At 31.6% G+C, this 19,940-nt stretch overlaps 8 protein-coding genes across 9 annotated transcripts; 3 read left to right on the top strand and 5 right to left on the bottom strand.

Annotated features, from left to right (window-relative positions):
- Positions 1 to 108: 108 nt before the first annotated feature.
- On the bottom strand, positions 109 to 420 carry OCT59_029021 (uncharacterized protein; the record flags this gene model as incomplete). Its single annotated transcript, XM_066147733.1, has 1 exon — positions 109 to 420. The coding sequence occupies one exon, from the start codon at positions 418 to 420 to the stop codon at positions 109 to 111; it is 312 nt and encodes a 103-aa protein (XP_065994415.1).
- Positions 421 to 522: 102 nt separating this feature from the next.
- Positions 523 to 1,314, bottom strand: OCT59_029022 (uncharacterized protein; the record flags this gene model as incomplete). Its single annotated transcript, XM_025332970.2, has 1 exon — positions 523 to 1,314. The coding sequence occupies one exon, from the start codon at positions 1,312 to 1,314 to the stop codon at positions 523 to 525; it is 792 nt and encodes a 263-aa protein (XP_025164592.2).
- A 421-nt stretch (positions 1,315 to 1,735) lies between these two features.
- OCT59_029023 (uncharacterized protein) lies at positions 1,736 to 5,152 on the top strand. Of its 2 annotated transcripts, XM_066147734.1 has the most exons (5): positions 1,744 to 1,918; positions 1,993 to 2,354; positions 2,446 to 2,475; positions 2,612 to 2,857; positions 2,947 to 5,150. In XM_066147734.1, the coding sequence occupies exons 1-5, from the start codon at positions 1,815 to 1,817 to the stop codon at positions 4,971 to 4,973; spliced, it is 2,769 nt and encodes a 922-aa protein (XP_065994416.1). In that variant the 5' UTR covers positions 1,744 to 1,814; the 3' UTR covers positions 4,974 to 5,150. The 2 variants fall into 2 exon arrangements, with proteins under 2 accessions (XP_065994417.1, XP_065994416.1); XM_066147735.1 differs by having other exon boundaries at positions 1,736 to 2,354; positions 2,947 to 5,152.
- A 365-nt stretch (positions 5,153 to 5,517) lies between these two features.
- OCT59_029024 (uncharacterized protein) lies at positions 5,518 to 7,586 on the bottom strand. The gene is made up of 3 exons (XM_066147736.1): positions 7,203 to 7,586; positions 5,793 to 7,113; positions 5,518 to 5,678 (listed from the first exon to the last, which is right to left on the bottom strand). The coding sequence occupies exons 1-3, from the start codon at positions 7,507 to 7,509 to the stop codon at positions 5,618 to 5,620; spliced, it is 1,689 nt and encodes a 562-aa protein (XP_065994418.1). The 5' UTR covers positions 7,510 to 7,586; the 3' UTR covers positions 5,518 to 5,617.
- Positions 7,587 to 8,424: 838 nt separating this feature from the next.
- On the bottom strand, positions 8,425 to 9,237 carry OCT59_029025 (uncharacterized protein; the record flags this gene model as incomplete). Its single annotated transcript, XM_066147737.1, has 4 exons — positions 8,425 to 8,481; positions 8,575 to 8,590; positions 8,938 to 9,077; positions 9,157 to 9,237. The coding sequence occupies 4 exons, from the start codon at positions 9,235 to 9,237 to the stop codon at positions 8,425 to 8,427; spliced, it is 294 nt and encodes a 97-aa protein (XP_065994419.1).
- A 2,524-nt stretch (positions 9,238 to 11,761) lies between these two features.
- OCT59_029026 (uncharacterized protein) lies at positions 11,762 to 12,442 on the bottom strand (the record flags this gene model as incomplete). The annotated part of the gene is made up of 2 exons (XM_066147738.1): positions 11,762 to 12,104; positions 12,291 to 12,442. 2 exons carry the CDS (start codon positions 12,440 to 12,442, stop codon positions 11,762 to 11,764), a joined length of 495 nt encoding a protein of 164 aa, XP_065994420.1.
- Positions 12,443 to 15,507: 3,065 nt separating this feature from the next.
- Positions 15,508 to 16,413, top strand: OCT59_029027 (uncharacterized protein; the record flags this gene model as incomplete). Its single annotated transcript, XM_066147739.1, has 3 exons — positions 15,508 to 15,518; positions 15,646 to 16,103; positions 16,169 to 16,413. The coding sequence occupies 3 exons, from the start codon at positions 15,508 to 15,510 to the stop codon at positions 16,411 to 16,413; spliced, it is 714 nt and encodes a 237-aa protein (XP_065994421.1).
- A 729-nt stretch (positions 16,414 to 17,142) lies between these two features.
- OCT59_029028 (uncharacterized protein) lies at positions 17,143 to 18,118 on the top strand (the record flags this gene model as incomplete). Its single annotated transcript, XM_066147740.1, has 7 exons — positions 17,143 to 17,145; positions 17,373 to 17,406; positions 17,491 to 17,516; positions 17,740 to 17,776; positions 17,863 to 17,882; positions 17,929 to 17,962; positions 18,048 to 18,118. The coding sequence occupies 7 exons, from the start codon at positions 17,143 to 17,145 to the stop codon at positions 18,116 to 18,118; spliced, it is 225 nt and encodes a 74-aa protein (XP_065994422.1).
- Positions 18,119 to 19,940: the final 1,822 nt, after the last annotated feature.

Below are 19,940 nucleotides of genomic sequence, written 5' to 3' on the forward strand. Positions count from 1 at the left end.
GAAGGAAACTGGATTTATTCGTATCTAATTCGGATTTAAAAAATAAATCCAGTTTGAAACTCTACTTCACGGTTTTATTGTGTGAACTTGTCACTGAATTCACATAATCTATAATATTTGTATTTGTGGGTAACTAAGGCTCGAAATAGCATCTGCACTATAAGAGACCTGTTTAATTTTCTCTATTCCTAATGTATTGAATAATTTATATAATTTTCTAGCTCTAAGGATTTTTTGGCGCAAATTCACATCTGTTATATCAAGTAAAAGCTGTTTGATTTCTTGATATACCATAGATGTTGCAGTTTTTTTCTTAACTCCATCAACAACAAAGTTATCAATCATTTTGTCATATTTCTCTATAAAATAGCACCAGTATAAAATTGCTTCTTGACCAACCTTAATGGCTTTTCTAAACATGCAAGCTATATTTTGCGCAGTATCTGATGAGCTCGAGTCCTTTTCTAAAATTTGATCTGATGAAAGAGTGTGCGCAGGTGACGATAACTGTTGCTTTAACTCCTATTCCACAATTATATTTTTATCCAACTTGGCAATTACTTCATCATGCTGATCAGGTTTAAGTTCTTCCATGTCACATGACTTCAATCGTGAAGAATCTTCACGGTTTTCAAGATTACATGCTAATTTGGATGCATTAACTTGCGGTTGCTTTGATAAGATACAAGATGCTGATCTTATGTTTTCAGAACTAGCCTCATAAGATTGTGATAAGTTTTGCTTGTCTTGCTCTGAAGTTAACATGTCCGTGACCTCAGGAATTTTAGTCACATCCTGAGAAATTACGAGTGCCTCTTGATCTCTCTGCTTCTTTTCCAGCCTCCTCTCTCTAATCTCATTGCTAATGCTTTTCTTATACGCCTCATCCAAGAAATTGTCCATTTTCTCATCGTTACCATCAAGGTCACTAGGTGCTCGTTCTACTTCATTATTGAGTTTGTCTATTACAGAATCGGGTACATCAACAGTTGGTACCATCACCACTGGCATCGCTTCTTCACCGTTTTGTATCCAACCAAATGACAACGCCATCCCATCCACTGCTGAACTCTGTTCTAATAATGCAAGTCTAGCCTCAAGCTCTCCGACTCTAGACTTGAGTTCAGCATTCTCAGAATCACGCCTTGCATTCTCTTCAATAATTTGCTTCAGCTTCGTGTTCTCAGCCTCAACCTCAGCAAATCTTAGTAACTTCTCTTTGAGTTCAGGAATCTCATCATTCTCTTTCATAAGTTCGGCAATCTCAGTTAAGAGCTTGGCATTTAATTCTCTCAATGAATCAGTGGATTGCATGTTCAATGATAATTTTTTATATGAGATGGAATAATTCAAAAGTTCGTTAGCATAGATAAAAAACCGTGATAACATAATATCCCAACATTAACTCTAATCCGATTTCATTTACCCAACGTCAATATTCTGGATAGAATAAAAGGGTCAATTATGCATAGAATACGTGCGGAGTCAGAAATAAATTAGCAATATTAAAACTCACCAAAAGTTTATGTTCTCTGCCTAATAAGGTCCTCGAAAGTTCTGAACAAAAAAAATAGATATTGGCTTTGCAAGCTCTGAGTCGCTTCCTTGTAAATGCACGAAATATTCATATCTTATATTGCGTAGTCTTAGTTTCGCCGATCAGGATTGGCACTCTCATGTGACATTGTGACATGTGGCTGATTTTTGATTGATAAATTTTTTTCGTAATTTCCTTGACACATCGCTGACTCAGTTCGTAGTAATTTGTCAACAGCCATATATGGAAATATATATATATATGACATATAATCAAAATGTCAAGCTACTCTTCGCTATTTCGAGTACCTTCGCCATTCCGGGTACAAACTAATTTCGAGGAAAATTCCCTACCTGCTAGATCTAACGCTGTATCCATAAGGTCTTTTACTTGTGTTATACTGAAAAATTACTTGTTTGACCCTCGTTTTTAACTCTCGATTTTTGCGATTGCAGATATAGTGAAATCCTGGTATTTTGTATCGTTCTAGGTGATAACACTGAAACTGCTTTCCCGGTTAAACTTCCTAGTGACAAGAAAATTGGGGAACTCAGGGAATTAATCACTAAAATAAATCCAATGAGTTTCGCCAATATTGACGCAAAAGACTTAATCCTATGGCAAGTTAGTATTTCTGACGAAGATGTCGAAAGAATGAAAATTCTTAATACCAAGCCTCCTTCTGATATTAACATTGAAGAACTTGGGGGTAAGGTTATGTCCTCTAGGAAAGAAATTAAATTTTACTTCTCTGAAGATCCAGTCGATGAACATATCCACATAATAATCGTCCGGCCACAACCGCCCGCCACCACTGGTAAGTGTCTCCCAACGTTTTACCTCTCGAACAAGAAATTTTGCAGTAACAAAATATTGATTTGGTCTGATCTCTTTTTTTCGCGTTAAAGTAGGTCCCTCTCATCAAGGCGTTCCACAAGGTACGGTATCTCTAGTTAAATTTCCTGTGTTGTCTTAGTCTTTGTATTCTGGACCGCCATTATTGATACATATAGGTTACTTGCACCGTATCTATTTGTTAATACACTGTGCTTTCTTATTGTTTACAAAACATAGTGACGTCGATCGAAGATGCCATGAAAAAGATTTTGGAGGGAATTCATAAACAAATGAACGTAGACAATGTAGACAATAATAAGCCCAAGCCCATGGCTCTAAAACAACGTGACCTTAAGCAAGCTATTGATGTGATTGACAGGAATTTTTGTAATTCCTTAGATAAAAAAGAAGCTATAAAAAAAGAAACTCCCACGGCAAAGACAAACTATCGAATCCTTTTATGCGGTGGGGCACCTGGCATAGGTAACTTTCATACATTCTCTTGTATGTTTTTACAGCAGATAAAGCGGTTTTAGCCTTCTAATTAACAAATTCAAACTATAATTCACTAGGAAAGACACGTTATGGAGTTGAATTGTTTAATTGTCTCGACAAAGAATGGAAGATATCAAAAGGCCAAAAGCCTTACATGCTTTACATGCTTCTTGATTTCTCTAATGGCTATGCTTTAGATGAATACGAAATCCAAGGAGATATGAAAATTGCATCGGAAATCATTCTTGGATTGCGGTTGGCATACTACTTTTTTGTCAAAAAAAAATATGTGATGAGTTTTGCAATGTTTAGTACAAAAGCCAATGAATATAAACATATTTTCAAGTTGGATAATGTCCTCGCGCACATCTACAGCCATGAACACAAAAGACTTCAACCTGGCCAGCATCTTTTCATTTTTCTCCAAATTGATGAATTTCAGCTTATTTTTAAAGATCGAAAGGAAAGAGCTGAATTATTTAAACAGTTAATGTATGTTCTTGGGCATCACATGACCGGAAAAATTCCAAACATATTCATACAGACTCTACTATCAGGTACAGCACCACAGGACGCAATACGAGCAATGGAACCTTCAATGTATTCTTGTGAACCTCTTGACCTTCCACTGCTTTCCTTGGAGTCACGCCTTGATATAATGAGGGAATTTGCAACAAATCACGATGTTTCTGATTGTGTATGGGTGCCAAAAATTTGGATACATCAATTACTCCTTGATACAGGTGGTCTTCCACGTGCTTTGGAATACCTTTTTACAGAATTATTCGGGCAAAATTTTACAAATATTAAGGAATTTTTTGAAAATCTCGAAAAAAGGATCCCAATCCCATCAACAATCTATGCAATCTATGCCAATGTCGCAAACGATATTAATAGTGCATATAAAATCAAAGCTTATGCTAGAAACCATAAAATTCTCATATACGAGCTTATTTACAGAAATATTATGGTAATCGAATCAGATATGTCTGATGAGTTACAAGATGGTAACTCTACTGAAAAATTAGAACATTTGGAGCGTGATAGGCACTTGATACTAAGGAAATTGGAAGGAAAAGATAAAGTTCTAATTGATATACCATACTTCTTTATGTATCTTTATGCTGATGTCCTTGGAATTTTTACAGAAAATCTAAATAAAGCATTTTTACCTGATTCAGATTGGTCATGGAATAATTGGGAAATATTTATTGCGGATTTTATAGCATCACACATCACTATGATTGATGTGCTGAAAAAAGAAAAATTATTAAAACTTGGAGATTTCTTTCGTGGTGCACAGGGTAGCGATTTTACACTGGGCCTGTTGATCAATTTTGAACCTGTTGAAATCTATGAATTAAAACATCAATTTCCATGCCTGAACCTTTCTGCAAAAGCGGGAAAAACTGCTATGTTAAAGCCAGGTTACATTATGATCAATGGTTATTCGGCACCATTTGCAGATGTTTTCTTTTTAGTAGATAACCCTGAGCCCATTCTTATTGCTGTTCAATGCAGATGGAGAAAAGTATCTCTTGATTTGGAAACAATCAAAGATGAGCATAAGAAAAATGCAGGTGTTTCTAGTAAAATGAAAGAAAAAGCCAGAAAATTGAGGAACGATGCCAATACAGCGAGCAAAAAGAAGGGAGATGAGTTACGATATGAGGCAGAGCAATATACACAACTTGCTAATCTTTTGAGCAAATACCGTATCATTACAATTTTTATTACCACTCAGCGGTTTAGTGAGGAATTAGAATGCATCCCTGAGGATTGTATTCTGATTCATCAAGAAAATTTTGATACTTTCTTCGGACCTGTATTTTCTTCTCGTGCCAAGTTTGTAATGACTAGAGATTCAAATCCAAATATGAGTACTGCAAGTCAATTGGCATCAAGATACGAAGCAATTAGTGAAGATATGGGGGAGAGAATAGAAAAAACTAGAAAGAGAAGGACCTTTATGTCACATGAAGATTTCTGTAAAGAATTTCCGGAATTAGCTAGTGATGATGAGATCCGAAGTAATTTTGTTTACTACCCATACCGTCCACATATAGAATCCTTTGAACATCCAAACAAGAGAACACGTGTTTAAGATAAAACCTTTTTCGACTTTTTTTTCTACCGCGTTGGATTTCGTCATTGTTAATATTTTATGAATAATGTCATTCTTTATCACATTACACAATGCACATATATTCACATGTATACATAAAAAGTGACTTGTAGTTTTATTTTATTAATAAAGTATCACATGCATTATATAAAACTCAATACAGTATAACAGCGTAATCATGTAGCATTTCAAATAACTGATATAACAAGTTAAATGCATTTATTTATTTTTTTTGCACAATACACCGTAAAATTAAAAATAAAGCAACAATGGACGAAATCTTTATCAATAAAATAAGAGAAAAAAAAATTGGTGCTATAGAAGCGAAATGAAATAAACTTCTTCAGGAAAGGAACTATCCATTTCCTCAGCCACCAATGATTTCCTGCAACCAAAATGAAGTTAGATGAACTATTGTTAGGAGAATTAGTTAGTAACATTATCATTTCGTGACTACCCAAGAAATCCTGTCAGTACACAAATAAAAATCATGTGACAGCGTGAAAAAAATTCACGCACTTTTGCCAAGAAAAATTTTTTATTAATACATGCGAAAAATAAATACAAATGTTCGGGACTCTGCCCGTGATACATGACGTCTATGCTATGGCTAATCCTACAGTCTAACTAACCACCTGACATTTACGTGACTTGGAAATTCGCCCCTCCTTCTTTACGAAATGTCTGTAAAATACATGATTATTAATTATAAGAAATTAGCCGTTAGCCATTAAGGCGCTTCGCAGGTGCTTCGCAAGATTGCAAGAAATAGGAATTTGCGAAATAATAAATTCTTACGTATTATATCTATCTAGCAAGTTAGAGTATTTGAGCTGTTCCTCCTCGAAAAGCTTTCTCTTCTTTTTTGTGTCCTCCCGACTTGCCATACCGAAGTCAATCAGATAGACGTCACCGTCATCGTTAATTAAGATGTTTTCCTCCCGAATGTCATTGTGGAGGATGCCATACTTGTGGATCGCTTCTAATCCCTTAATAGCCCTTGTCTTCTGCTGTTTCTTTATTTTTTGGTCGCTCAACGAAGTGCCGACAATAGTCATGCCGATAACGAAGCTCATACCTCCTCCATAATATCCATAACAGACCAACTTGGGGATATACTTGCCTTGAATATCAGCTAGATCTTTGTACATCTCTACTTCTTTCTGCATTTCTTCCAGAACATACGATGGGGCCTTAGATAAGTCTGCACTCTTCAGAGCAATCATATCTCCACGAAATTCGCATAGGAGAGTCTTTCCACTTCGTCCTTCACCTAGTATGCTCTTAAACTTGAAGTCTGCGAAGCTAAACTTTTGCTGGTTTACTGGGACGTTAGAAGATGATTGTTGATTCGAAAAGGTGCTGGAAGCCTGATTAGTTAATGAAGAGCTGGATGATGATTTTGAGTTTGATCGAAGAGTACGTGAATTATTATCCCCTTGAGCCGGCACTAGTACTTGAGGTTTAGGAGAGTTGGGATTCTCTTTCGCCTGTCGAGTTAGATAAGCATATGCCTTGAGAACTGGTGGAGATTCGGATTGTAGTGGAAGGGTTTTTGAGATCCAGAGCTTCGTGTGTTCTCGGCATAGAAACCAGTGATTATCATAGGTGGTAAGAATACCGTATCTAAGTTCGTTTCCTCCCATATAATTATAGATTTGTTGAATTACATCCTTGCCCTTACTCGTATTATAAAACTCGGGAAATGTCTGTTCACCCATGTCTTCTAAAACATGCTTTCTTTTTGCCTCAATCACCAAGATCAACGAACCCACGAGATGACAGGTGAAATCCGGTATGCCAGGAGAAGTAGGTGGACGTTTTGAAAAATTATAATCTGGTCCCATAAGCTTATTTAACATCAAACAAATGTTGATAGATATAGCAACGCGAACATCCTCTTCATTGACTATCTCTATATCTTGGTTAAATTGTGGCCTCTCGAATATCGGTTGTTGGTCGAAGCGGAATTGATTTACTAGCTCAAAAAAGTCTCCCCATAGTTGTACACTTGTCGGTGGGTCACCATTAACCTTTGTAGTGGTCTTCGATTTAGTACAGTCCGGAGAATATGTTATGGGTGGTGGAATACACGACAAAGCCTCTTCTAAGCTGAGAACTGGAAACGAATGCGTGTTAATATTACAAGGGCAAATGACGAAAAATTAGCCGTTAAGGCACTTTGTACAGACTGTACCAGACACTTACGTGGCAACTTTACGATGACATGGATATGTTCTTCGGGAGGTGAGTCTGGAAAATATTTCGAAATCTTTCTTATTGCCAACAGCTCGTCACTGTCCTGGAAAATTAGATTTCTTAATTGATCGTCCTGATCGCCAGGGATTGTCACCTTCCATAGTTTCAAGTCTTTCGCCTTGAAATTAGCTGGAACATCTATTTTTTCTTTTATAGCCTCCTTGAGGTGGCCAACAAGCCGGTCCTTATCTATATCGACAGGAAAAGCGTTCGCGAGTGTATTTCCTTTGACGAGACATAGTAAAGTGATAGACATGTTTTCGGCTTATATAGTATTTTTTGTGAAATATTATTGGTGGAAACTGGCGGACAAGAATAAAAAAGATTTTATTTGCGAAAAAAATACTGAGGCAGACTATATGTGAGAAATTATTCTGTTTCACAAGCCTGCCGTATGGTCGGTCACATTGCATCATAGGTGCAACAATCGCCTATTCACTGCGCCTCCCTAACTGTGAAGTTTTTTATATAGACTGGTTCGGATAAAAATGTTAGATTTATAGTCCTGCATCATTACACGTGACCCGTTTCTCATATACGTTCGATAAAATAATACTTTATTTATGAAATAAAAAACGTTGCCAGTAGTTGGCCTAAAATACATAAAATTTGTGACTATATCGCTATTACATGATGTGAATAAAAAAATCTAATTATCTTTGCTTAGTACTTTTGGCACCCTTTCAGTGGAAGGATACATGATAACATTGATTCCCTTTTCACCACCATAGATTTGTTGAGGTTGCATGAAGAAGTGAGTAAAAATTCTGTCTTGCGGTTCCATTCTTTCAGCACCCTCTACTTTGAAGTATTCGTTGTTACTCAAGTTGTGGATTACTACGCTATCAGATATGAAGGCGACCTTATATAAAGCCAAGCTGGTCGAATCTATATCTTGAAATCGATCTAGATGACAGATTCTGATTGCCTCCGCAAGAGAAGAGACTCTATTATTGTTAGCATTAGATATCGTTACATTGAAAATATTTCTCCCCTCTCTGGGAATGAGACAGTTGAGAATAATATCTCCACCAGCGAGAAACTTGTCAAGCTTGTCAGGCTTATCGGGAACCTCGGACTTATCAGACATCTTGCTTTCCTAAATACAAGGCCCTTTGTGAGAAATTTTCACTTGTATATATACAAAACTTCTGGCATATACATATTTCAATTATTTTTTGGGAAAGTTGGCTGAACTTCCATATACTCCTATATGCTTTATATCTTGCTGGGAAAAAGTTAAGGAGATATGAGGCATAATTAGTATTGTCGTCTGACACCAAGAGTTCTATAAAAGCGCATGCAAACGGAATTTCCATACTTTTTCACATGTAGATCTACCTTGCAAGACATATAGTTGGTTTTACACCCAGCGATCTCAAAATTCCAAAGTCCTCAGCCTTTTATAACATATGCTTTTGTCAGCACTATTTACTTTTAGAGCTGGTTCTGTGCTCCAACTAGACCTCCTTTCACATTTGTCTCATGTTTATTCGGGAAAAAAATAAAGAATAAAGGTTAATATGTTTTTTCGAATATATATGTGAAAATTAATATATCTCACAAACCCTGCCTGGTGATCGGCCTATTTTCTGTCATTCAATCTGTAGTTTAGCAAATTCTTCCGAGCTGATGATCACTATCCCGGGTTGATGATCAGTATTCCGGACTCAGCCATAGGCACCTCGGTAAAATTTTCCACATTAAATATATTACTTTACTATTAGCAATCATGATAAATAACAATACTAATAAATCTCCTATGAAAAAAATCTCTTGATCAATTATATAAAGTATTTTTATATAAGAAGAAGAATATAATAGCTATTCAGAAAAAGCTTGGTATTAATATCAATGCAAATCAAAAGGCAGTGCGTCAAAGCAAGGAAGAGATAACACTTGCCAATTCATATGAGTTGTTATTAAACTTGGTGGGAGATATGTTACCAATACAGGAGGAACTCAATATCGAAGGCAATCCCATTCTAGAGGTGGAACTTAGGAGTTATAAAGCTTCTATGGATATCATATAAGCAAATATATAATCTGCTTTTATATTTAAAAGAGGATATAATAGCAATTCAGGAAGAACTCAATATTGTTGGCTACACTAATCAAGAAATGGCGGAAGAGGCTGATAAAACCACAAGAGAATATCTTCGAAAGTTTGAGAATTTCCATAGTCCCTTAAAAGATATTCCAAATATATTAATACAGAGATTCATCAATAAGGGGGTAAAAATGTTTTATTTTACCAGAGAAGAACTACCGTTATTTCCAAAGGTCTCTCCTCAACAATTGCACTAAATATTCATCAAAAATCCATCTAGTGCTAGTTAATGCCCATGTTTAGAACAGGTTAGCTAATCTATATTTTTTGTCACATGCATGTGGCCCAGCAAAAACTAATTAATGATCATCACTTTGGACTATTATTGATCTAGCCATACCATGGATCAGAATACCACTGCAAATTATCTCGCATACTTAAATCTAAGAGGTTCTGAAGGCCCTGAGCTAAAATCTATCTACTAGAAATGTTGTTCTGTATAAGATGATTTCTAACAGGATCCTGAACAATATATATATAGGTCAGATAAAAAATTCAAAATTTACTAAGGTCAATAAGCAAATATTTTTCATGTCTGCTAAGCAAACTTTTATCTAACCCATAAATTTTTTACACTGCTAAGCAACTTATTTTATGACATATATATATTTATATATAATTTTTTTTTATAAAATATGTATATAAAAAAAACTAAAAAAACAAAAATTTTTGAAATAATGTATGGATAAAGCTATTATTATTTTTTTGTAATATTACAACTTATAAATGTTTCTTATTAATATTTCGTATATCTGTTCTGTGACTTCAGAGCGTAATTTAGGTACTTTAGTCAAAGGAAACATCCAAAACCTTCTTAAGTAAAGTTGTTTAGCAGGTTCGAATCTACTTACATATAATTTTTTATCATGATTGAATAGATATTTATGGATTTATTCATGTTTTTTGTAACGCTACCAATACGCGGAATTTTTATTTTTAAAATTTACTGTAAAATTTGTCAAAAAAAATATTTTTAAAAAATTTTCTAAGTAAAAATGAAATAACTTTTACAAAAATTATAGTGTAAAATTATAAAAAAACAGAAAAACACTTATTTTTCCCTTCCCACCCATCCGTTGCTCTCATTTTAAATATATATTTTTTAAATGTTACACGGACGCATATATGATTTATGATTTTAATGTTATGCGGACGCATATTTGTTTTATCAAAAACACGTTACACTATCACGTCTAAAAATGTTTCCTGTATTACGTATACAATTAACTTATTCTTTGTATTAAAAATAGTAAATTTTTTTTATACAAACATGTTTATAACTTTGTTTACATATTTTATTAGATTTTTTTAATGTGAAAATGTAAATATATATTATATTATATATATATATTAAAAAATTCTATCCTGCTACGCAAATATATATCTAACTATTGATAATTTAATACTCTGCTACACATAATTATATCTGACTATTTAAAAATTATGTTATCAAATAAGCAATAATAAATCTCACATAGAAAAAATTTTTATATATTGGTTAAGCAAACTCAAAACCTACCTTTATATATATTGTTTGGGGTCCTTTTCTAACTACTCCAATGAAATCAGAAGGTGTTAAAGTTTCCTTGAAATTCTCTATGTGAGTATTTGGATTTAGCTTATTTAACGCTCCTTTGCTAATTTTATAACACCCTTCTAAATTAAGATATTTTAAATTAAGACATGATCTAGCAATTTCTTTGATAGTTATATCAGTAATTTTACAATAGATAAGATCAAGTTGTTGGAGCCTTGGGCAAAAGCGAACAATATTACAAATTGATATTTCAGAAAATTCTGTATGGTTAGAAATATTTAGATATTCTAGTTTCTGGCATGATTCTGCGATTGCAGTTAGACCTATATCATTTTTTGACTGAAGTTGCCGTAAAGTGGATATATTGAGATACTTCAAATTTGTGTATGATTTCACTATTAGCTTTAGAGTTTTACCAATACGGTCCGTATTTCCTCTAAAATCTAAATAAACTATATTTTGAAAAGTATGGACAATGCCTTTAATTTTTCTATTAGAAAGTGAGTAGTGCAATATTTTAAGATGAGTTAATTTTGAGCTATAGACTGGTTTTCTTCCTCCTCCAGGTACTATTTTAAAAAATCTTTCTAATCGAGTTCGATCCTCTGCTTTCCTTCACTTTAGCTCAATGCGTCTCCATAAAATAGGAGCACCGCATCTGTACCACAATCGGGAAATATATAGAGCGAGATAGAGAGATTTATCTATCGCTAAGAAATGTAAAATCTGTTCTAATAGTTCTAGTAAATAAAAAATGCTTGATTGCGCTATACATAGTGCATATTATATATTATATCTTTAATCGAAAAAATAGCAAAGCACTTTCGGTAAAATTATGCGATTACTGCTTCAAATTGGCATTTATTTCCAAATTTCAGCTAGCATTGCATCAATTTCAGCTAACATTGAATCAATATCCATAGTCTGCTGAGACTTTCTTTTGGCTTGGCATTGAGGATTGGGCTGGGATGCAGGTGAAGAAGCCTGTATTTGTGGTTTTGGACTATCACTTGCCTTAGATACAAATTCATGGTCAGATTCGGGACCAGAGTCTTTTGATTCTGTATCGCCTATAGCATAATTATCGCCTGCATCAAGATAGTCTGATTCTTGCCTTAATGCGATTCTCAAAAGCAGTTTAAGATGCTGGGGAGTTGGGTTCTTACCACCATGAATTCTGAAAGCATGTTTACTTCCATAATCTCTTAATTTTTTAGGTATAGTTTTATAAAGTTCTTGCTTTAAAAATTCATTAAATGGCCAAGTATTACGTATTTCACATTCAGTAAAGATAGAGTCAAATAACTTTTTAGCCTTAATTACATCTCGGATCTAGGTGAGTAATTTTCTAGCACGTTCTGGATTCTCCATAGAAAGAAAAGGTTAGGACTTAGGATTTTCCTTTTTTTCTCCTTTATTCTTTAAATAGCCTGTGCAGTACCAAGAATAGCCTTCTTTATACCACGCTGGAATGTTCGAAGGGTCCGGTTCATAATAATTAATCTGAAGAGATCTTATTTCCACAGGTCTCATACTCAACATCACAATCACATTCGTGAGATTCTTCCTAGTAAAAGTTTTAGAAACATTTAAATTCTAGATTCTCTTTTGCACATTTGCTAAATAGAAGTGTTTGGAAATTCTGTCCAGATTAGCCATTCGTTTCTTAGTTCGTTTCTTCTGAATTTTATTAGAATCTTGAATAAGTTACTTATCTTTAGCAAAAGTATCAATAATTGCAGTTTCTATACCACCTTATGCTAACTTTGCATAGAATGTTGACTGACGTAAAGCACTGGCAATGATTTCATTTTCATCTTTATTTTTTGGACCCAATACCCAATGATTAGCGATAATGTCTACAAAATCACCATTCTTAGCGCAGTATTTTGCCCTTTCCTCTATGGTAAGCTTTCCCTTTCTTTTATCTAGCAGAAGAGCCACTATTTTCTCTTTACTAAATGAGCGTCTGTTATCAGTGATTCTGATAAGCACAGGTAAAACGCTGATCAATCAGGTACCTACCCAATTGGTAACTTTTTTTTGATCGGTCACCTGATTTATTCAATAGTTAGAAATTGGTATACACTTCAATCGGGTATCAATCAGATTAATACCTAATTGATAACTATCTTTTAGTTTAAATTTACCGATTGATAACTATCGTTTAGTTTAATTTACCAATTGCTCTCTTTAAAACAAATAGTGACCGATTGTTAGTAATTTATAAATTTAAAACAAATTGTAATCCAATTGTTAGTAAATTATAAATTTATTTATCAGATAACTTATTTTAAACGTAAATGAACTCTGTTTTATTACAAATGAAATTGTCTATTAATTGGTATAACTGCCATATAAGTAGTTGGATTTCGTGTGCTAACTGTAAATTTGCTAAGTAAGAATCAACTGTATATGTTATGAATCGGCATGATGGCATCTCTAGATAATTTGTGGAAATCATATTTCCACAATTCAACATTGCAACTTTTATCATCCCAATTGCCGATTCTGCAATGAAACCTTGTTTTCTCATTTGGTGCCCATAAATACCAGTTGACAAAAGCGAGCCGATGTGTCTTAGGACTGATTGGCAGCTGAACTGTATGCTCGAAATAATACTGAACATGACCAGGGTAAATGTCTATGGACTTATCGTCCTGTATAAATTTGGCCAAAATATATGAACTTCTTTGATATCGGGATGCACTTTTTGACCCAAAAATTTCGGCAGCAATCCAAATACGACCAAACTGGGTTATGATTGGCAATACAATGATTGATTGATTGGAATCTCCTGACAATAAATCACTCGAAGCTAAATCAGCAATTGATGTAAAATTCCAATCGTATATATCATTATAATATTTCACCAATAGTTTATATGTGGCATTTGGTAACGATACTTGATTTCTTGGAGTAAGCATCTCTCCCAGAAATTCTTCGCTACCAGTAGTAATCGTGTTATCGATATTTTGATGAAAATTTTGCATAAAATGGTAAAGTTCATTAAAATCAAACCCATCATAAGCTGCCAAACTTCCAGTTGTTAATCGAGTTTGAACCAAAGGTAATGCATTCATCAATTTTGCATTATCCGATTGGGCAGATATTAAGCTGTCTAACCGCGAATTTTGCACGATGATTCACAACAATTCTAATTCAATAGTACGTTTACTATAAGGAAGGGAACCTATTTAAACAATAAGTTTATCTGTTACCAATTTGCCAATTAGAAATTTTGATTTTCAACAATCAACGTGTTTTACCTAATACGCCATTCATTTGTTCAAATGAATAACACCAGAACGAATAAAGTGGTCCATAATCTTGGCAACATTCAATGATGTGGAGAGATAAATGGATATTTGGAGTTATTTTCTCCTGTCCGTAATTTTCCTCAATTAAATGAGCTACTTGGTGCAGTCGGTAATAAGCTTTGAGCAGTGCGCTTTTGTTAACAATTCGACAAACAAGCAAAGTACAGGCTCTTACAAAATTTGCTAAAATTTTCTGATCAGCCTCGTCCAAAAGATCCCATATAATCAGTATTGCATAAATCATAATAAACGACCTCCATTGATCAGCTGTATATCCAGAAAATTCTTCTCCGGTTGCTATTTTAGAAGGTATCCTTCTTAAATCAACCGGAACTTGGATCTTTTTTGCTCTTATTTCCATCAATTTAAGATGGGTTTTTGTTATTTTCCCGCCATCTATCCACAACCTTTTCACGATCCAATGTGCGATTCCCAAAAATAAATTATGCATTGAATCAACCACAAGAAATCTGATCAAGTTGAAATACGGCAATCTTAACAACTCTGACCAATGTACGTACGTGAGTTTCGGAAATATATTTTTTTTTTTTGTACTTAGATTTATACAACCGCCAACGTTCAGCATTACATCAATGTTCATTTAGATCTTTTTGCATGAACCACTCGGTAAGGATGGTACCGCAAATATGTAATTGCGGAATAATTGCAATTTACGGTATTGCAGAACATTGCGGATTTTTAAATCTAAAAATCCGCAAATCCACAAATCTGCAATTATCTGCAATCCCGCAAATATTCTGCAAATCTGCAAATATCGCAAAGTACTGCAAATATTCCGCAATTGAATTGTGGTACCAAGGGGTGAGGGGGAATCCAACTGAATATTACACAATATGATTTTAGGTTAACGAAACTGTCTTATATATTAAATTAATATAATTTACTAATAAATGTCAAAAATTTGAAAGATAAATCATTTCTGATAAAAATATTTGATATACAATATTGTTACACCATTAAAGTATGACAAATATGAGATCTTTTTTTTCATTTTTTGGTTCTTCAAAACGCGATTAAATATTTCTATGAAGAGAAATTTTTAATCAGCTATATATATACATATATACATATATATATATACTTAAATTTAATAAATATGGTCAGAAAAGTAGACTTAAATATTTTTATTTAATAAAATATTTTATTAATTAAAGTTTTTTTCACTTTAGAAACGTGTTTTAAGTGACCAAACCAACTTACAGGAATCAAAAAAAATTAAGCATCCTGAGGCCCTTCAAGAATTATACAGACTTCAACCTAGTTTTAATGGAAAACAGGTTTATTTTTTTATAAAAAAGCAAAATATAGAGAGGGAACTTTAATTTACGATAAAAAAGACAAAACTTTCTATGTATTTGACAAAAAAAGTGGTGAAAAATTTGACACTTTTTCCTCCTGAATTAGTTTTCTTAAAACTAAAAAAGTATTCAAAGGTGCACGATCAGCAATTGCTACAGTCTTTTTTGAGCCAAATTCCTCTGGTTCTAGCTTAGCTTCAATATTGAGAACAACAGAACAAATCCCGTATTGGAAAGTAAACAATTCAGCAAGTATAGTAGAGGTTACATCATTAGTTAAGACAAATATTACGTCTAAGAAAGAATTTTTTGGTGTAGGGATAAGAGAAATTGTTAATGGAATAGGAATAACATTTTTTGGAAAAGAATGTAAAGTAGAAAAGAATTTAACTATAAGATGGCATGATAATTTAATTTCTTATGATATGAATGTTTTTGAAAAGAGCGTTAAAAAAATAGATGGAATTGAAACAGGAATTGCAATTGAAAGAAATCTTTTTGAAATAAATAAAACGGTTGAATTTGTATCTAAAGCAAAATTATGTCCTGGACAAATAACTAAAGGTAGGTTTAATAATTATATACTTTTCTAATTTACAAAATATGAATTAACCACTTACTTTATTTAGATTTTGAACAAGTGGTTAAACTTCGGGGCATTAATCTTGTAAATAATCAAAAAAATTCCAATAATATTCATGAAGTTTTCGCAACTTTGGAAAATCAAGGTCAATCTAACGAAGCTTACAGAAGGATAGACTGTGATTTATTAATAAATAAAATAAATATTTGCCAAAATTGTCAGAAATTAAAGGATACATTGACAAAAATAAGAAATCGAAATCTTACTGGTACCTTATCTACAACCCTATAAAAAATATGTATACGGTTTTTATACTGTATATACGTATTTTTGATACAGTGTGCATTTTTACATACGGCATATCAGTATAATGTATACTGTTCGCAAAATGTGTTTAGTAAAAAATACAATAAAGTATACGGTAAACATACTGTGTGATACAGTATATTAAATTCATACGTCTATAACATATATCATTTCTACTGTATATCAGTATTTTGTATACGGTTCACAAAAATATTGTAAATAAAGGATACGGTATACGTATTATTCTACAGTATATTAAAATTCATACGTTTATAACGTATTTTCTACAGATATACACAGGTCAAATAAATAAAAATCAGATTTTTGCCCTTTTTAATATGGCTGTCTGATTTTTTGGCAATTTTAATATAATATTTCCGATTTTAATAAATATTTTTGATTTTAATATAATATTTCTGATTTTTAACATGAAATTGCCAATTTTTGGTTATTTGTAATAGGATTTTTCGATTTTAATATATAACATGTGATTATGTATTACGGTTTAATATTTATTTATTAACTTAGATTTTTTTTTTTTACTTCAGTTATAATTATTTTTTTGCCTTAAAAACTTTACTAAAATACTTTTTAAATACTTTATAAAATAGAATTAAAATATTTTTTTTCTTAAATATAAATACATTTAAATTAAATAACTCATAATTTAAAATATAAACAAATATTATATTTTTTTTACATATATTTCAAAGTATGGTTTGAGCATTTTGGCTGAAGTAAATCTTATTCTTTTAATTAAAAGTAGTTTAGTAAGTTTAAAACTGTTAAGATCATAAAAGTACAGTTAATATTTTTGGAATTATTTACATTTTTTATATTATACAGTAGTATTAAGTTACAAATTTTTTTACCTTCAGAGCGTATTTTGAGATCTTTAGCCAAAGTAAATCAACTTCTTATATTAATTGTATGTTGTTCGGCAGGTTAAAATCTACTTGGATATTAATTTTCACGAAGGTACAGTTAATACTTGATGAGTTATTTACAATTTTCACAACAGTACTCATTCACGACTTTTATTTTTTTATTTTGTCACTTCAGAGCGTATTTTGAGCACTTTATCCAAAGTAAACCAACTTCTTATATTAATTAAAAGTTGTTTAGCATGTCAAAATCTACTTGAATATTAATTTTCACGAAGGTACAGTTAATACTTGATGAGTTATTCACGATTTTCACAACAGTACTCATTTACGAATTTTATTTTTTTCCGTTTTGTCACTTCAGAGCGTATTTTGAGCACTTTAGTCAAAGTAAATCGACTTCTTTTATTAATTGAAAGTTGTTTAGCATGTCAAAATCTACTTGGATATTAATTTTTACGAAGGTACAGTTAATACTTGATGAGTTATTCACGATTTTCACAACAGTACTCATTTACGAATTTTATTTTTTTCCGGTTTGTCACTTCAGAGCGTATTTTGAGCACTTTAGTCAAAGTAAATCGACTTCTTTTATTAATTGAATGTTGTTCAGCAGGTCACAATCTACTTGAATATTAATTTTTACGAAGGTACAGTTAATACTTGATGAGTTATTCACGATTTTCACAACGGTACTCATTTACGAATTTTATTTTTTCCATTTTGTTACTTCAGAGCGTATTTTAAGCACTTTAGCCAAAGTAAATCGACTTCTTTTATTAATTAAAAATTGTTCAGCAGCTTAGAATCTACTTGAATATTTATTTTAATGAAGGCACAGTTAATATTTGTGGAGTTATTAATTTTTTATAATTGTGCGTATTACATTAAATTACAAGTAAATTTATATTCTTAATGTATTTTGTTTAAAATTTAATTATTTAAGATTAGTTTTTTATTTAATATTGCTTAATAAAATATTTTTTAAATTTTAATTCAATATTACAATATAATTTTTTATAAAAATATATATTTCATAATGTATATACAATTTTTTTGTATAGTGAAAAAACTGAAAAATGTGGTTAAGAATTGGTAATACGGCTGTAAAAAGTCACAAATCGGACAAATATAGCTAAAATCAGCCAATTTTTATTTATTTGACGTGTGATAGAGTAAGTTTTTCTACACTTTAAAGCATCAAACAATACTAGTATCTGCTAATATGTACTACCCAAAAACTCACTGATGTTAAATCACAATTATTAAAAAATTCACAAGAATTTTTGTTAATACTGTTTAATTTTTAAGTTCAAAGTCCGATTGATAATACTAAATTCAAAACTCAATTATAAATCATTTTTATAAATTATAATTTAAAAATTAAGCAGTATTAAGGAAAATTCTCATGAATTTTTCTTAATACTACTTAATTCTAATTTAACTAATTTAGTATTAAGGTTTTAATTTAAAAATTAAGCAGTATCAAGGAAAATTCTTGCGAATTTTTCTTAATACTGCTTAATTCTAATTTAACTAATTTAGTATTAAGGTTTTAATTTAAAAATTAAGCAGTATCAAGGAAAATTCTTGCGAATTTTTCTTAATACTGCTTAATTCTAATTTAACTAATTTAGTATTAAGGCTTTAATTTAAAAATTAAGCAGTATCAAGGAAAATTCTTGCGAATTTTTCTTAATACTGCTTATTGTGCTTAATTCTAATTTAACTAATTTAGTATTAAGGCTTTAATTTAAAAATTAAGCAGTATCAAGGAAAATTCTTGCGAATTTTTCTTAATACTGCTTATATCTGCCAATTCGTGAAATTAGCCAAACATAAAGATTTGCACATTTTAACAAGAATTATGTTTCACAAGCTTAAATTGTATGTGTTACATAATCAGATGATCTAAATCTATCAAAAAATAAAAAAAAATTTTTTAACGTTTATTCAAAAATAACAATGGCAACTACTTTCTTTTTCAATCACTTTTCAATCACTTTTCAATCAGATTTTTGTTAGGTGACTTAGAAAAGTTTATAGGCATATACAGCAGGTTTTTTTTAATCAGTAAGTAAGAAAACAAATATTAATAATTTTTATTAATAAGAAAAATCTTTTTTCATTTATTTTTAACCTTATTTCCTTCTTTTTTTTAGTAAAAATATATACAAAATAAAAATGTGAGTTATGATTTAGAGTTTTTGAGATGTTTTTTTTTGTTTTTTACTATACTAATTTTATTCTACTTGTTAATTACTTTTTAAAATTGATTTTATTAATTTATTTAATTTAAAACAGAAATGGCAAATAAAAACTTGTTAAGTAAAGTAAAAAGAGCCCAATAATACCTGTAAAGATCATCTTTTGGTAAGAATTATAATTTTAAAAATTTTTGTGTCAGAGTTTTATTCAATTAACAAAATCGTTAATATCTCGGCGTACATGTATGCTAAACACATATATTTATATTCATATAAAAGCCCAGAATCTACTCTACCTGAACGAAAAAAGATTATTCAAATCGAATTACTAGATGTGAAGATATTAACGATCAAAGTCAAAGGTTAAAAATAAATATATTGAACGTAATTATTCAGCAACTTGTGATCCAATTCATGTGAT

The sequence above is a fragment of the Rhizophagus irregularis genome, chromosome 8, assembly GCF_026210795.1.
Source record: "Rhizophagus irregularis chromosome 8, complete sequence".
In the NCBI taxonomy this organism is placed as follows: Eukaryota; Fungi; Glomeromycota; class Glomeromycetes; order Glomerales; family Glomeraceae; genus Rhizophagus; species Rhizophagus irregularis.

Excerpts from the sequence above, each read along its gene's own strand:
- OCT59_029023 (XM_066147734.1), top strand. The coding sequence starts at position 1,815 with ATGTCAAGCTACTCTTCGCTATTTCGAGTACCTTCGCCATTCCGGGTA. Across the intron at positions 2,355-2,445 it reads ACAACCGCCCGCCACCACTG|TAGGTCCCTCTCATCAAGGC; the intron begins GTAAGTGTCTCC and ends TTCGCGTTAAAG. Across the intron at positions 2,476-2,611 it reads TCATCAAGGCGTTCCACAAG|TGACGTCGATCGAAGATGCC; the intron begins GTACGGTATCTC and ends TACAAAACATAG.
- OCT59_029024 (XM_066147736.1), bottom strand. The coding sequence starts at position 7,509 with ATGTCTATCACTTTACTATGTCTCGTCAAAGGAAATACACTCGCGAAC. Across the intron at positions 7,114-7,202 it reads TGTCATCGTAAAGTTGCCAC|TTCTCAGCTTAGAAGAGGCT; the intron begins GTAAGTGTCTGG and ends ATTCGTTTCCAG. Across the intron at positions 5,679-5,792 it reads TTGCTAGATAGATATAATAC|ACATTTCGTAAAGAAGGAGG; the intron begins GTAAGAATTTAT and ends TGTATTTTACAG.